Genomic DNA, 16,400 nt, shown 5'->3' with positions numbered 1-16,400 from the left:
TACTCCCATTATTACACTTCTTTTTTCATTGCATGTTGCTCCAAGAACACATTAATATACAAATTAGATACAGTGTATAGATGCATTGTATTGAATGGGAAAATCCATATATGGCCATTTTACCCACATATTGCATGGTATATCGATTCATTCCGTTCTATCTTTCATAACATAGTTAAGACTCATCTTTAAACAAAGTCTTGAAACCTAAAAATTGATTGTTGAATAAAAAAAAAAAATTCCATTGTTTTTGCCTATACATGTAATTTATTGTCATTTTATTTTTTAAACAACCTAGTCCTGGTGTCCATTACAAAGGACATAACATAAAATATGAATAAAATATAATTTTTCAAAAATGTTATTTTTCCTTTTTTTTCTTATGCTCTAAACAATGTAATGATGTGAAACAAAATATTAAATTCAAAAACTTTTTTTCTGGGTCCCAGGAGGTTAAACCACACTCTAACATTCATACCAACACACCCACACAATTATAACTGCATAATGTATCTAATTGGCTCTATAATATGCATAAGCAGAAAACAAGAATAAAGTGAGTATTTGCTTTATAGGCCAAACCTGAGAATATGGCACCATCTGGTAAAAAAAATAGTAAAAATTTAAATTCTGAAGACTTACCAACAAAATGAAAACCTATTAACAAAGATTACAACATTTTATAGTTACAAATGGCCCTGGGATTAAAAATTGTAGTTTTAACATTTTTGTCCTTAAGGTCCTGAGAGGAACTATTTTGTGTACCTAGTGCAAAATAGATTTTTGAAAGGAAATGGGGGTGAAATAGTAAAATTCCAATAAAAATACACACCTGTACCAAAATTTATGCAGTTGGCATTAACACAGGCAAAATGATCAAAAAAACAGAACTGAAAAAGACAGAAATGTCCATAAGGGTTAAGTAACGTATAACATTAAAAAAATATTGTAACTTGGATTTATAGAGAATTATGGATAATGTTTATTATGGTTATCAATGTTAAAAAACAACTAGAATAGAAGAGAATTAGGAGGGAATTGTTAATGTTTTGTGAACGTAATCGTGAAACCATTTTTAAAATTTAGGCTACAGAAAATATTATAATTGTGACAAGCTAAATGGAATCATAAATAAAAAAATAAAAAATCATTTAAAATAAGTGAAAGTAAAAACATGATTAAAATAGTGAAACATTCAAAACAGTTACGGGACCTAAAATATAGTCTTTAAAGCCTACATTTATGTAAATTTGAAACTAAAATCTTCTCCATGGGCATGCTGCGTTTCGACAGAACTACTCAAAAACAAATGAATTACTCATATATGGATCATGCAATGAATCACATGAACTTTCCCTTTTTGTTCCTTTTTTTTTTTTTTTTTTTTTTTGAGTGTAATACATTAGAATGTCCAGAGGAGGTGTAATGAATCCTCCTCTTTTCAATGTACAGAATTAGGTGTTACAGACCAAACAGGATGCTAGCGTGTGCTAATTATTCAGTCGAAGCAAAAAGCAGGCTAGTAGGTTTATTTAAAGTTAAAGCTATTGAAGCAATAGTTAGACTCTTGCAGGCACTTAACAAGAATGAAAAACTTACAAACACCATCAATTTCTCACCCCATTACATTTCACTGTAAATATTTGGTTTATGTTGATGGTCTCCCTGTTGGCTATAAGTAGGCCTAATATTGAACCTAAATGTCAACTAACTCTCATTAGAGTATTAGTAGACTGTCAGGGTTAGTAGAATAAGTTTACATGAACTTGTAAAGTTACTTATAGTCAGTAGAATGTCTGTTGGGAGCATCAAAATAAAGTGTTAGCAGATATTAAGCAGACAGTTTACTAATACTCTAATGAGAGTTAGTTGACATGTAGTTGCAAAGTTACTTGGTCTACAGAATGTCTAAAGTGGACCATTGAAATAAAGTTTTACCAAATATTTTTCTTATCATTTACAGTAAATAATGAACGTATTAAGACCAGTTATCATGTTTTGCTGATATGAATAATACTGAAATGTGATTTAGTACATATTCAACCTCCTCAGTATGAGAGCAGACAGAATTACCGAGCAGGTGAAGGAGTCAGCAATAAAGATATAAAAAAGAGGCATTTAAAAGACCATCTGTATGCTGTACATGTTCTCTTTTCAGCAGGACAGTTATCTTGGTGCACAAGTTCACACATTGAGGCAAAATATAATGGCTCAGTAAACCTTATCTCATTCCCACAGTCATGGATAATATTGTTGTATAATATTTAAGCAATATTTGAATATCAGCATGACATAATCATTTTTTACAAATAGCTGTGCAAAGAATTTCATAACTATCTTTGTTAGGATCATGAGAAACAAAAAGACAATGTTATTAGAAATCACGTTCATGTTTCTTTCTTCAAGTTCCCATTTAAAAATGTTTAGCTTGCATGTGGTTTGACACGCTGTTGAAAAACAGTAATAAAATGCTGAAGTGCAAAGTTTTGTGGTTGCGGTGCCACGGATGTAACAAATGCTAGAACTGAATGTTCAGGGGGAGCACTGTAAAATAAAATTTCCCCCTAATTCAACTTGAGAACTTCAGTTCAGTTGCTGCCCTAAATTTTTAAGTATAACCAAATTGGCTTTACAAGTCATAACTTTAAAAAACAATTGAAATTGGTTAAATTGATGTGTCAAAGTAATGGAAAGACATGTTGTTGTGGCTTATTGTTCATATCATTTTTTACAAAGGTGGTGGAAATGCAGAGATGTACACCTCTGTTCATCATGGAACATTTTCTCATTGATGCTTGCAGCTTTATTTGGTAACACTTTAGAATACTGATCCTTCATTAATGAATAACTACACAGGAACAAATGAGTAACACATTATTAACACTCTAGTAGCTACTATTAACTAACAAAAAACTCTGATTAATGAATTAGTAAGTAATAGTGCTCAGTTGAAGGTGGTAGTTCACTATTAGCTAATCAGTAACTACTGTTTTTCCAGAGAACTACTAAGAACTACTATATACAGGTTCATAATTAACATGAATGATGCATAATGTATAATTAATTCTAAAGTAAAGGTCATGGTAACCTACTAGTAATGACTGAAGTATTACCAAATCCTTCAGAAGGAATTACTAATTATTTGGATCAGTATTCTGAAGTGAGAAACATGATAACTCTCTAGTAACTACTGGAGTCATTGTAAACTCTTGATGTTTTTGTATATTTTTGTACAGTTTTGTACAGTAGTTCCTTATTATGTATTTGGTAACACTTGAGTAATTACTAGTGGGTTACAATGATTTTCACTTTAGAATACTGATCCGTAGAAGTAGTAGTTACTTTAGAGTTATATAGTAACTCTTGAGTTATTACTATCCAATACTTTACAAAAACCTCAAAAGTTTACAATGACTCCAGTAGTTACTAGGGAGTTATCATGTTTCTCACTTCAGAATACTGATCCAAATAATTAGTAACTCCTTCTGAAGGATTTGGTAATACTGCAGCTACTGGGTCAATCATCATGGGCTGAGCTGACAAATACTCTTACCGAGGTGAACTAATGATGACCAGAGAGGGAACCAAAGGGCTTAGGAGAGGCAGTGCTGGCAGGGCTGGAGGATGGGGCAGTGCAGGTGGGGGTGAACAGACAGGCTTAACAGGGTCACATGGGACCGGCATAAAATTCAGAAAGGGATCTCTAGGTTGACACAGAACAGGCTGACTTAAAACAAGCAGAGGAGGTGGGAGTGGGAGGCAGGGCAGGAATTCAAATTATAAAACTTAAATACTGATAACGCTCGGTGCAGGAAACAGAAATGGGCAGGATGCACTTACTTTCAAAATCTATAAGCATTTCGTCAGCTGCTGTCGAGGAGGTTGAACTCCATGACATCCCCTCAAACTCCACTGGTAATCCTAGGGGCACAGATGATGGGTCGATGTCATCAGTGAACAGTTCCTCTGTCAGAACAAGCAATCATATCTATGTTTGGAGTGTCTGATGCCCATGTGTACATAAACACCACTGATCCGCACAAATTTCTCCATAACACGCTTCTTCAGCGAACATCCATCATAAAACACTCACAGTACATTAATATTGAACTGTAAACAGTGAGCCGAGAGCGTACATACACGGTTTGACTCTGGTAAACTCCACTTCTGTTAATGGCCACTCCTCAAGCCCCAGTTGGCCCGCTTTGCACCAAGGTATTCGGCGGGCCAAAAAACTCTGGCCGTTGGCCCAGAGGAAGCCCCTGGAAGTGACAGTGTAAACATGACTGACCCTGGCATGCACTAGCATTCTCGCCTTTGGCCGGACAGTGGAAACTCAGCTAATAATAACAGACTCCCGCATGCCTAATGTACAACTCCTGTATGTCACTGTAATTGTCTGTACTTCATTACAATCGTCATCCATCAAAACTTTTTTAGCAAAACTTTTTTTTTATTCAAATGAGAGATGTAGTTTACGTATACGTGTTTTGAGCCGCCATTCAGTCTATATTTCACACAGTGCGATGAGAAATGGATTGGGCTGCTCCGAAACAACCACAGAATAGGTGCGAGAGAGGTGGTGCTTTGTTAATTTTTTAATTGAACGTATTAGTAATAAAATTAATGAATTATCTTAATATATTTAAATTAATTTTATTATTTAAAGTTATCTGGGCCCCCCTGGAGGATCACTGAGGCCTCCTAGTGGGCCACGGCCCCCAGTTGAGAACCACTGCCCTAGACACTTGTTTCCGGGCAAGCGTGTTCTCGTCTCCACATTGAGGCTTGTCCTGAAAAGCATACAGACAGAAGTCATCATAATTGGGCGTGATGGCAAAGGTCCAGAAATGCCTGTGTGTGCCTCTCTAGGGACTGATTCCCCTGCGAGAGGAGGAGGATTTGCTGCCGCTAGTTGTCCTTCTGTCGTGTGGTTTCAAATAAATGTGAGAAAAGGATCTAAAAGTAGCAGTCTTGTTTTGTTCAAACACAAACTCAAAAAAAAAAAAAAAAAAACTCAGAACACAGGAACAGAAAAAACAGCATAATCTTGATGAGGACAGACAATGAACTGAAGGAAACAGAGCTTAAATACACTGAACAAACCAATCACCTAAATGAACATCAGGTGTAAACACTAAATTAAACCATGAGTAACCATAGAAACTAACTACACTCAAAAAAATATTTAACCCCAAAAGTTAAAACTTATGTAATTCAATTGCATATAAAATTTCCATCCAATTTAATCACATAAATCCAACGTAAAAAAGTTAACTTTTACTTAAGCTTCCCCATTATGTTCAGTTGACTTGAATGAATTAAATAAAGGTTATGTTAACTGATAAACTGCAATTTAAGCTTGTGTAATACATAAACCTTACTCTTTTCAAATAACTTATTCTTACTTGCTTTATATAACTATCTTACATTTCTTTATTTATATTAAATAAATGGTCAAATACGTGTTACATTTATAAACATTTATTGTCACAATTGCTCCAGGAATAATAAGAAACATCCAATCTGACAAAAAAAATTTAACATAATGCAGTATTTCACAAATTAAGGCAACTGTTTACTGCAGTTTTGTGCCTTCTCCCAAACTAACACAATGGTTATGGCTGTGTGCCAACAAGTTCATAGATCAACATGGAACCAAATTTCAACATCAAACATTATTTTCACAATTTCAAGGTAATATTGGGATCTCACTGCATAGTATTGTCATCAGTTTGTGCTTTCACTTATCTAAAACTTGATACAGATCTGTAAATGGTTACATTCCTTGTAAACATTTGTTCAAACAAATAAACAATCAGGACACTTGGGGAAAAAAAGAAAAGCAATCTGAAGGATTATAATTTACTTTACATATAACAGGTTTTCTGTTGTCCGTCAAATTTCAGCATTTAGGCATTCAGTAGCCCAAGTGTGCTACTCACAAGTTAACTTCCTGGACAAGGAATAGCACAAGGGCTAACATCTTTGGGTTTATTCGCCCAAAAATGAAATTTCTGTCATTAATTACTCACCCTCATGTTGCTCCAAACCCCTAACACCTTCGTTCATCTTCAAAACACAAATTAAGATATTTTGTGTGTACAACATCAACTGCGTAGGAGACTGACATAAAAGGGAAGACATTTTTGAATAAAGTTATTTTGTTTTGTTTTTGTTTTTTTGTTTTGCGCACAAAAAGTATTCTCGTCGCTTCATACTATTAAGGTTGAACCACTGCAGTCATGTTGACTATTTTAATGATGTCTTTACTACCTTTCTGGACCTTGAAAGTGATAGTTGTGTTGCAGTCTATTGGAGGCCAGATAGCTCTCGATCATGCTAGAACTAAGAAAACAAGATCGAATAAACATAAAAATGGATATTGTTGAAGTTTAAATCGTTAATAAACATATCTTACCTTGAAAACATCCACATCTATGCATCCAAATCCTCCTTTTCGCTGAGTCAGAGAGTAGATCACCGTTGCCAGTTTGCCGCCTTCAGTTGTTGTTATTTGACTCCAGACTCCAATGAGCATGCGCAACACTTGCATTTGCGCCTTACGGCAATGAATTAAGTATAGTTTATGTAATTTGATCAGGTTGGTCTTGAATCCATTTCATTCATGTTGTATAAAAGTAATTTGGAATAATAATAGTTATTTTATACGTTTTTAAATACATTTTATTTGAATTGTTTGCTTAATTTCAATTAGTGGCAAGAATCATTTTTTTGAGTGTAGAAGTGGAAAAAAGGAACAAAGGAAACAGAAAACAGAGCAAAAACCAACTCATAGTATAACAAAATAAGATAAACAGAAACAAGACCCAACCCTGACACTGGTAAAAGAATAGAAACCATAGAAACCAATCACCATTGTACACGTGTGCAAATCCAGGAGAAACTTCCTTCTGCTCAAGGCAAGTAACTTAAGCGTTTCTCTAAAGTGACCAAGAAGACATCATCAAACTTACAGGACCTTGAAATACAGATCTTGCATGAAAGTTACTATTTTCCTGCCAACAATATCACCTGCCTGACAATGATGGGATAAACTGAATACGTCTTGTTCATTCAATAAGGGCTATATTTCTCACATGGGGAAGTTGTAATAAGGGCTATTTCAGTATTGTAAATTGAGACATATTTGTGAATTCTGTCATCCATCTAAAATTCCTAATATTTTCTAACTGAGCTCAATGAAACGCTGGCATTAAGACAAGTTTGTATAAGATTAGTCTATATAAAGAAGTAGATTTTGATTGAAATTTTCAACTGTGTTGTTAAGTTTATATAAATTTTAGTTTGACACATTGATATTGGGTCAAAGTGTCACATGTGTTTCAGTTTCTCTTTTCAATAAACAGGTACAGTAGGCTATAACTCTGACCACCCAGCTAACAGGAAACATTACCACAACTTTCACTAATGTTTTGTTAAAGATAAAACATTCTTTAAATAACATTTGTAGCATTACTGATCTTTGCTATGCGTTCTCATGATGTTTAGAGAAACGTTCTTAACGTTCTTGGAATGTCATTATGATGTTGTTTTTACATGATGAACGTTCTTATGATGTTGAAAGAAAACATTCTGAGAACAACATTTTTTGAACATCCTTATTTGTCTTTGATGAATGTTAAAGTCCCCCTGAAATCAAAATTTAAGTTTTTTAGCTTTTAGTATGAATATGTTCGCCTTAAGGTTATGAATAAGCTGGTGTGTTCCAAAACAATGACAAAATTCACATTTAGGAGATATAAGCATTCAAAAATTCAGTCTCTCACTTCCGCTAAAATGGATCACGGATTTTCATGACATCACATCACACTTCAGTTTCTCGTCAAATCTTCGGTCCAATCAAATGCTCTCTACAATCTGAAGTCCCGCCTCCTCCTACACTATAAACAGACGCTGAAGCTTCGGCTGAAATCGGTCATTTGTTCACACATTTACTAGTTTCTACATGGTGAATGGCACATAGTGCACTATATAGAGAATAGGGAATGATTCAGACAGTGTAAATATGCTTTTCTTTGACGCAAATGAAGTCCGTTTTGTGCATCTAGCATACTGAACTTCGCCAGTAGGCTATATGATTTAACCTATTTCAGAGGCGGCAAAAAATAGAATTTAAAATGGACTGAGTAAAGCTCTCTTGATTGTAACCTCTATCATTGTGTAAACACATTATGGCCTATAACTTTTGGTATAATGTTATTTGGGCTATTTTAGTTGCCATTTGCTATATGTGTAATAGGCCTACTATATAACGTGGGTAAATATAGAAAAAAACTATAGGCCTATACAATTAGTAATAGGCTATAAAATTGTATATAGGCTAAAATTGTAAAATAAAGCACTAACTATAGCGGCATTCATTATAAACAACATATAGCCTAAATGCAAAGCCAAAACGAATTTATTTAAAAGTGAAACAAACGGCATTGGGCTTTCTCTCATTCAGCACTAACGCCAATTTCCATATTATTCGAGATGTAGGCTAACATTTGGTTGCTAAACTTTTACTTAGTAAACAAGTTTTTGTACTTCACTCTTGTTCAGTGTCCTCGTAAAACAGCATTCTTCACGTGAGCAAAAATGTGCTTGGCATAACAGCATAGTGGGCCGGTGGTCACGCTGAACTCGAGCAGTGTAATTTTTATAGGCTATATTCGGTCGACTGCATTTTATTTTGATGAACAGTCTGTGATGTCAATTTAACAATCCAACTGATAGCCTGTTGTGTGTACTGTACAGGCATGAGGCGCCGGCGCGATCACTTGGATTTTTTCCTTAAACAGCAGTAGGCTATAATACTCCATCATTTATAGTCATACAGCTAACACATCATCATTGGAAACTTTAAAGCGTGTGTTTCTTTATTTGTTAACACTTACAAATAAAAACAAAACAATGCGCTTTCTACCATTTCCGTGAACAGGTTTGTGGAGCGCAAAAATTAACCAAAATTCAGCACAGCCTTTACTACGCAGTTTTTTCTTTTGTTAATCTGTTAATTAATTGGAGTAACATAGCCTATGTTTCGTTTAGACCTATTCCTTTTACAGGCTATAATTTAGTCTGTTTTTCTCCGTTCACAGAAGCGCTGCAGGTGCGATGTGACCATGAACAGGCTACCATGGTATTTTTAATAGGTCACAGACACATCCCTTCAGATTTAATTTAATAAGCCTACCATTGGCATGATATTGAGCAGAAATAAATCATGTAGTCGCGCCTGCTATGTTACACATATCTGAATGATCATTTGTGATGTCTTGAGCTAAAAACACCAGCGAGTGAAATAGCCTAACATCCAACTTCGATAACAGAATGCAGCAGAAATATAGTAATTATAGAGATATGTGTGACTGTTACGCATGCTAATCACTTCCATACTAAATATACTTTATACTAAAACAAATAGGCGTAGCAGAGACCCCCAGAGATAAATGTATCGCATGCTGAGAATTATTGCTGCTCTGTAATTGGCCAAAATGCAACGTTCGACTTTTCCGAGATCCTCTACTCTTCCCTGTGGAACCCGGAAGTTGGACCTCTGACCTACTTTCAGTACGATCTGAATTTCTGCGTTTTGAATTTTAGAATATTGAATTTGGTGTTTCGAATTTTGAATTTGGTGGTTCGAATAATTGAATTTGGTGTTTTGAATTTGTTATGCATGCTGCATTCTGTTAAATGATACTTGCCAATAATTCAAATTTACACAATTCAAATTCAGATCATTATGTCATATTTCTAGCTCCATAGTGTGTGGGACTAATTTCTTATGCATCTTATCCCAAGCCTCCGTTGCTAATTCCAAAACGTCATTTCAGAACTAGTAATGGAGGCTTGAGCCTTGATAGCAGAATAATACCGTTGATACAGTTATTAACGTACTTGAGAAAGAGAGAGAGAGAGAGAGAGAGAGAGAATAAGCATGTGAATTAGCCTACCTGAGTGTCTGTGCCTCTCTCACGGCAGCAGCGTCTACTAATAGCGAAGCTAAAATTGTACCTACCTCAAGAACCACACAGTTAATTCCTCGCTGGTGAGTCATGTAGCTTTTAAGTTGCTAAACTAATTTACTGATTAATTCATCAGAGCAGCGCTGACAAAACGTTTCTGTTTGATTGTGTGTACGTACTATACAGTAGGTGTGTACAAGAAGGAGAGAGAGCGCAAGAGAGTATGCACTTTCTGGACACAATAAAACATATTTTGTGGCAAAAACCATGACAATAATTTGTCGTTTTCACCCTATTGTTTACTATATTTATTTTCATGGTCAGTGTCGTTGTGGGTTTTGTGTCTTTTGCGGTTGTAGTCTGTAGGACCTATTGAAATAACTGAAAACGTTTGGCGAAGTAATATGGAACTGTAATGCAGTCAAGACCTGCCTGGAACTACTTTAGCCGTGCATTTCCCTGAAAATAACTGTGCGCCTTAGAACGCTGGTCAACCAATCAGATTTGAGCATTCAACAGCCCCGTAGTATAAATGATAACACTCTACACTATGCTGTACATAAACTGTTAAATAAACGTGTTTTCCTCCAGTGTTGATGATGTTTTATAGTCAACTTGACTTTCAAAAATAACACAGAAATTAAGTTAGCCCTGATCCCATTACAGAATATATATATATATATGATGAGTAATATCGAAACTGTAATGTTTTACCAATCTTTCAGGTAAGCTCTAGTGCACTTGTTTCATGTAAGCTTTTTGCCTGAGGCATTATAAGATGGAAAGCACCGTATCATTCCCCGGGGTTGCCAGATCACGTAAAAACTAAAGCTTAAAATACACATCAAGTCAGCAGTATTTATATATTAGAAAAACATATTTTACCAATCAAATAAAGTAAATAACTCATATTGTGTATAATGAAATAAAGCGGAACCCGTCACGTTTTTACTGTGTCAGGGGGATTTTGAATATTTGGCAACCCAGATCGAGTCCAGTAGAGGCGAATGCGCAAGAGCCACAAACACAAAGCCGAGTCAGGAAATGTTGGTCGGGTCTTGGACGCTCATCTGAAGCTGGCCTGAAATTTTTTGAAAAAACCGATTTACCACAATGTCGGTGGATCCTTTATTCAAGCTTGGGGTGATTTACGCCCTATTGTGTCAATGTATCTTTGGTTTTGGTGAGTATTGCTAAATAGAAAATTGCTAAAGCTGCTCGTTCTAAAGATGATGTCGTTTTATCTGTTTGTCTATCTGAGCGCGTGCGTCCATGAGATATGAACATAAATATTCAATATATAACAGTCTAAGCATTATTTTCTAAATAAAACCTGCTTGAGTGTGTTGAGCTGTAGGCTATGATATTCAAATGCGTCGATCATTTCTGGTAACAGGCCTGATGTGGTTCCCATAAACGTTTATGGAAATCTGGGAAATGTAACGTTGTGTTTGTGATTTCCCTGCCTGAAAATCTCTGAAGTTATGAAGTTAACTCGTTAAGTGTTTATAGAGAATATGCATTTAATATTTTATCGTCTGTGCTGTTTTTGCGTTTAAAAAATAGCCTACAAAATATGTTAAGAATCAAAATAGTTCACATTTTGCTATTTATAACATAATTATAGAACATGAGCGAGTGTTTATAGGCGTATGCGCTCACATTTAAAGGTTCCCCTTCATTTTTTTTGTTTCTCAAAATGTCAGAGAGTCGCAGCCGAGGGACTTGATTTGTAATGTAACAAAAATGTTCCTCCTCCTCATCAAGAATCAATCGACCGTATTATTTACTGCGCTGACTGCGTTTTTATGCAAACAAACAAAGGTTTACGTCGCCACATTACACTCATAATAGTGGCCTACCGAAAAAAGTACCACAATACAGCGATTTTTGGAGGCGTGTTCTTCTTATCAATAAACAGGGTTGGAGTAACTGTTGACGAAATACGTGTAACTTAGTTGCGTATTTAAAATACAAAATTTGAGTAACTGTATTTCATTACAGTTATATTTGAAATGGGTGGTAATCAAATTACAGTTACTTCCGAAAAGTATTTTAGGTTATCAAAGTGATTACTTTGAATTTTAATGTCATTTATTTCATTTAAACATTAATGTAAACTGCGACGGGCAATTGATGATTCTGACAAAAGCATCCTAAGCTACATTTCTGCTCATAAGATTCATAACCCTTGCAGAAAATGCAACATTTGAATAATTTTAACAAAATATGCCAAGCAGGATCATAAAAATTGCATGCTATTTTTTATTTAGTACTGTCTTGAATAACATAACAGATGTTTACATATACTCCACAACACAAAATTACTGAATTTATAAAAATTGCCCCATTCAAAAATGTACATACCTTTGAATCTTAACTGTCCTGTTATTACCTGGATGATCCACGACTGTTTTCATGTTTTGTGATAGTTGTTTGTGAAAAAAAAAAAAAAAGGTAATTGTGACACTTTATCTCACAATTCTGACTTTTCCTCACAATTGCAAGTTTGCATTTCACCATTCTTCCTTTTTTTCCCCTCATAATTGCATGATTTGAACTCATAATTGCCTTATATAAAGTCAGAACTGGGAAATATGAACTCACAATTGCAAGTTATAAAGTCTTAAAAAGTCTTAAAAAGACTTTTAGTCCCAGACTAAAATGCATGTTTGAGCTGATTTAACTGAAAGCAACTTGTACTGACATATCCTAAACTATGTCAGTGCCATTGTTTTTTCTCAAGATGTACACCAGTAATATTTTTTCTAGGGTACGTTTATAAAAGCTACTTAAATAACTAAGGCCTAATCCTGGGTTAGTCTAAGTCATGTCTATGAAACCGGCCCTATATCTCACAATTCAGATTTTCCTCAATATTGCGAGTTTATTCTGACTTTATCATGCAGTTCTGAGAAAAAAAGTGAGAATTGTGAGATGGTAACTCGCAATAACTTTGTTTTTGTGTTGCATATTTATTAGTATTCCAAAGTATGGTAAAGTATTTAGATTAAGTTACAAAACTTGGGTAATCTAACAAAATATGTTACAAATTACTTTTTAAAGCATGTATTTTGTAATCTGTAGTGAAATACATTTTAAATGTAACCTACCCAACCCTGTTAATAAATGACTGAGGCTGCTGTAACTCTTTGTGTTTGATAAGTAAGTGTTCGATATTTGGTAAGCCAGCAAAAAAAACTACTTGAAGCATTATTTTATAAATTTACCAGTATATTATCCTAAAGATTCCACTAAGAAAAATAGTCCATTACAACATACAAATCAACCTAGCAACAATTAATAATACTATAGTCCTCTGAGGTGATGTTCATTCACTACGATTGATAACTGAGGCACAAGATGATGACAGTCTGCGTGTGACATGAAAGTGGCCAGTAAAGTTACCCTGATATACAGCATATCCATGGATGACCGTAAATACTAGGGAATATCTGACAGCTGAATGCCATGATTGAACACCAGTCTGAATGAAGCATTTCAAAGATCCGTGTAATGAGATCTGTACTCATTACAATCCCAGTTGTGTTTACTTGCCAGATTTCTGGTGGAGATCTACATTAACCATATTAAAGGGTCCATCCGTCAGAGTTGTTATCTTGGAAATGCAAGTCTTGGCAAGAGAGAACAGTGAAGGCGTCCACCACCAAACATCATAAAAATGTGCAGTGATATGTCGTAATATATTTGAACATTATTATTATTATTATTATTATTATTATGAATTATGTATTATTTTTTTAATATAATTTGCTAAACTTGGATGTAGTTCATTGCCTCAAAAGTTTTTTTTTTTTTTTTTTTGTTCATGGCTTTTTTTTTTTTTTTTCCTTCTTTTTTTTAAATCCCTGTGGACAAAATGCTTCCGGAAACAAGGCTCTTGGAAAAGTGGGCGGTCAGACAATCTGTCTGGCTCTTTAAGTACGGCGGCCTTGTGTAAATACTTTACGTATAATCAATTCATGAGCTTCTGCAAGGCAGAAATAGAGTTGACATGATTTGATCAGTGGTGGAGTGTGTTAGTGGTGGAGATCAGTGTTATTATTGACTATCAAGTTGTTATTATATGGGCCATTCTACAGAATTGGTGCAAACTGATGTCCCACAACCAAAAAAAAAAAAAAAAAAAAGCATTTATTTATTCAAATCTTAGCTGTTTACTAAGATCCTTCTATTATCTGTTGAAACCCACAATAATATTTAAAATATCAGTAAGATTAATATATATAAAATCATCATTTATTGGGTACTTTCAATTGGGAGGTGGCTGTCCTAAACCCTAACCCCTAAATCTCAACTTGTGAAAATGATGTTGAAATAATTTTTGCATTTTATTCCATTGCTGTTTTTTAAAAAAAAGTGGTTCAAAAAATAATTTTTTATTTTCTTTGTGAATCATAAAACGTTTTAAAAAACCTGCATTTTCATGTCACTACCGACAGAGTGCATGTTTTATTCCATTAACTGAGACTGATTTTAACACACTTCTACATTTCTGATCAGGAAATATTCCTGTGTCCCTCCCTCTCATAGCCTGTGTGTAACTTTAAGGAACGTCACTACCAAACACTATTTTTCATCAAGCACCAGTTTTGGGTGTTATTCCATAAAATTTCGTTTTTATGTGTGTAAAACTGTTCAGAACTGTGCTAGCTAACCATGTGCTGATTATCATCTTGGAGCTAGACTCAAAATTATCTAAATTTTGAAACTACTGAACACTACGTACACATGAAATATTGTTAAAATTGTAATTGTTATTTATTTACCTGTGAGAACTTTTTTTTCACAGGTTTTTTTTTTTTTTTTTTTTTTTTTGCAAGGTAGATGTAAACAAAATCTTAATAGGTCAATGTAACCCTTATTAAATTATTTATTATTGTGTTTTGGTAGTGACAAATTTGGGGAGAGGAAAAATATTCCAAAACTTTCTGAAAATACAATATGAGAAATAACTGCACAATTACTAGAAATGTGGATATTATTATACAGTTTGCATACATACAAAATTTGTGGAAAAAGACATTTTTTCCAGCTCTGACTTTGAACTAATTCTGTAGAATGGCCCATATACAATATGTGTAAACATAAATAAAATATGAATTCTTCTTGGTAATAAATAATAAAACACTGGTGGTTTTAGTATATCATCACCTAACCTTATGCTTAAGATCTGTAGGCCATATAGGCTACATTAAAACATGTATATGATAAAAACCTCAAGTTAGTATTAATTATGTTTATCCGAAGATAGAATAATCTGTTAAACATTATATAATGTAACACTGTAGTTTTACCTCCAGGTACATTACTCTTGCTTTATGAATGTCACATGACTTGCAGGCAGATTCTTACATTAGGTTTCACTTAGCAGATATTATATTTTATTTCTATTGTACTTGTTAGTATCAGTTTGCAGCTCTATGTTGGATGCAGTTTAGGTTTATCACTTAAACTTTTGTCTGCACGTTTTTCCCCTTTGTGTTTGCACGAGTATCTTTCTCTCACTTCTCTCTCTTGCTCTTTAACTTCCTTCCTGTTATTTTCATTCCTTCATTTTTATCTTACTTTCTCTGTTTTTGTTCGCACCAATGTGCCAGCCAGTTACCCATTGTTTTGGCCAGAGTTTGTTGTTGAATGTACAGTATGGGTGCTGTAATGTAGTACGGACACTTTGGTTTTATTTTCACACTTGTATCACAGTAAAACCGCAGCTAGGTCTGATATGAGTGGGTGTGAAAATGTCAGTAATCACACGTGGTTACAGCTGCGAGTCAGTGTGGCCTCTGCTTCTGTCACTCTCAGGCTGAAATCATAATGAACAAACAAAGGCCTCCAGTGGATTATTGCTACACTGTAAAAAGGCCACTACATATTTTCCAGTTTACAAAATCTCTTGAGTTTTAAAAACTAAGAAATGTTATTTTCTTGAAACTACACAAAAACCCATGTCAGACTAACAGAACTGCCCCAAATTGTTGTCCCAACTAGACAAAAACAGTTGTCTGAACAAAGAATTTCATATTGCTGCAATGTTAAGACTTTGTGAGTTCCCAGCATGCATTGCAGCATGAATAAACTGTGGTTACTGTTATAGGATTTTTTTTTTTTTTTTGCTTTTGATGACTTCATTTAAACTTTTTTTTATTTCTCATTATTGTTAGTTATTTGTTGTGATGTAAAGAACTCACCATTTTACATTTGTTTGTCACCGCGGTTTGTGTGTGTGTCAAGAGACCTAAAGTATGTTCAGCCATTTAAAACTATATCTAATCTTAGATATCTTTGCTTTGTAGGGATGATTGTTCTTCTTCTTTACAATCATAGCATCGTTCACTTAACACATTAAAGGGGTCATGAACTGCATTGTTTTGTTTTATGTTTCCTGGGGTGCACTTATAA

The 16,400-nt window shown here is 34.4% G+C and overlaps 1 protein-coding gene across 1 annotated transcript in view; it reads left to right on the top strand.

The window, feature by feature from the left end:
* The first annotated feature begins 10,961 nt into the window (after positions 1-10,961).
* Positions 10,962-16,400, top strand: part of ifngr1l (interferon gamma receptor 1-like) — an 82,778-nt gene continuing 77,339 nt past the window's right edge. The window contains 1 exon segment of the mRNA XM_051916353.1: positions 10,962-11,160. Within this exon segment, the coding sequence (XP_051772313.1) occupies positions 11,091-11,160 (70 nt within the window). The 5' untranslated portion in view covers positions 10,962-11,090.

This window comes from Ctenopharyngodon idella, chromosome 13 (assembly GCF_019924925.1).
Source record: "Ctenopharyngodon idella isolate HZGC_01 chromosome 13, HZGC01, whole genome shotgun sequence".
Taxonomy (NCBI): domain Eukaryota; kingdom Metazoa; phylum Chordata; class Actinopteri; order Cypriniformes; family Xenocyprididae; genus Ctenopharyngodon; species Ctenopharyngodon idella.
Note: the sequence above shows the minus strand (reverse complement) of the source record. Positions and strands in the feature narration are given on the sequence as shown.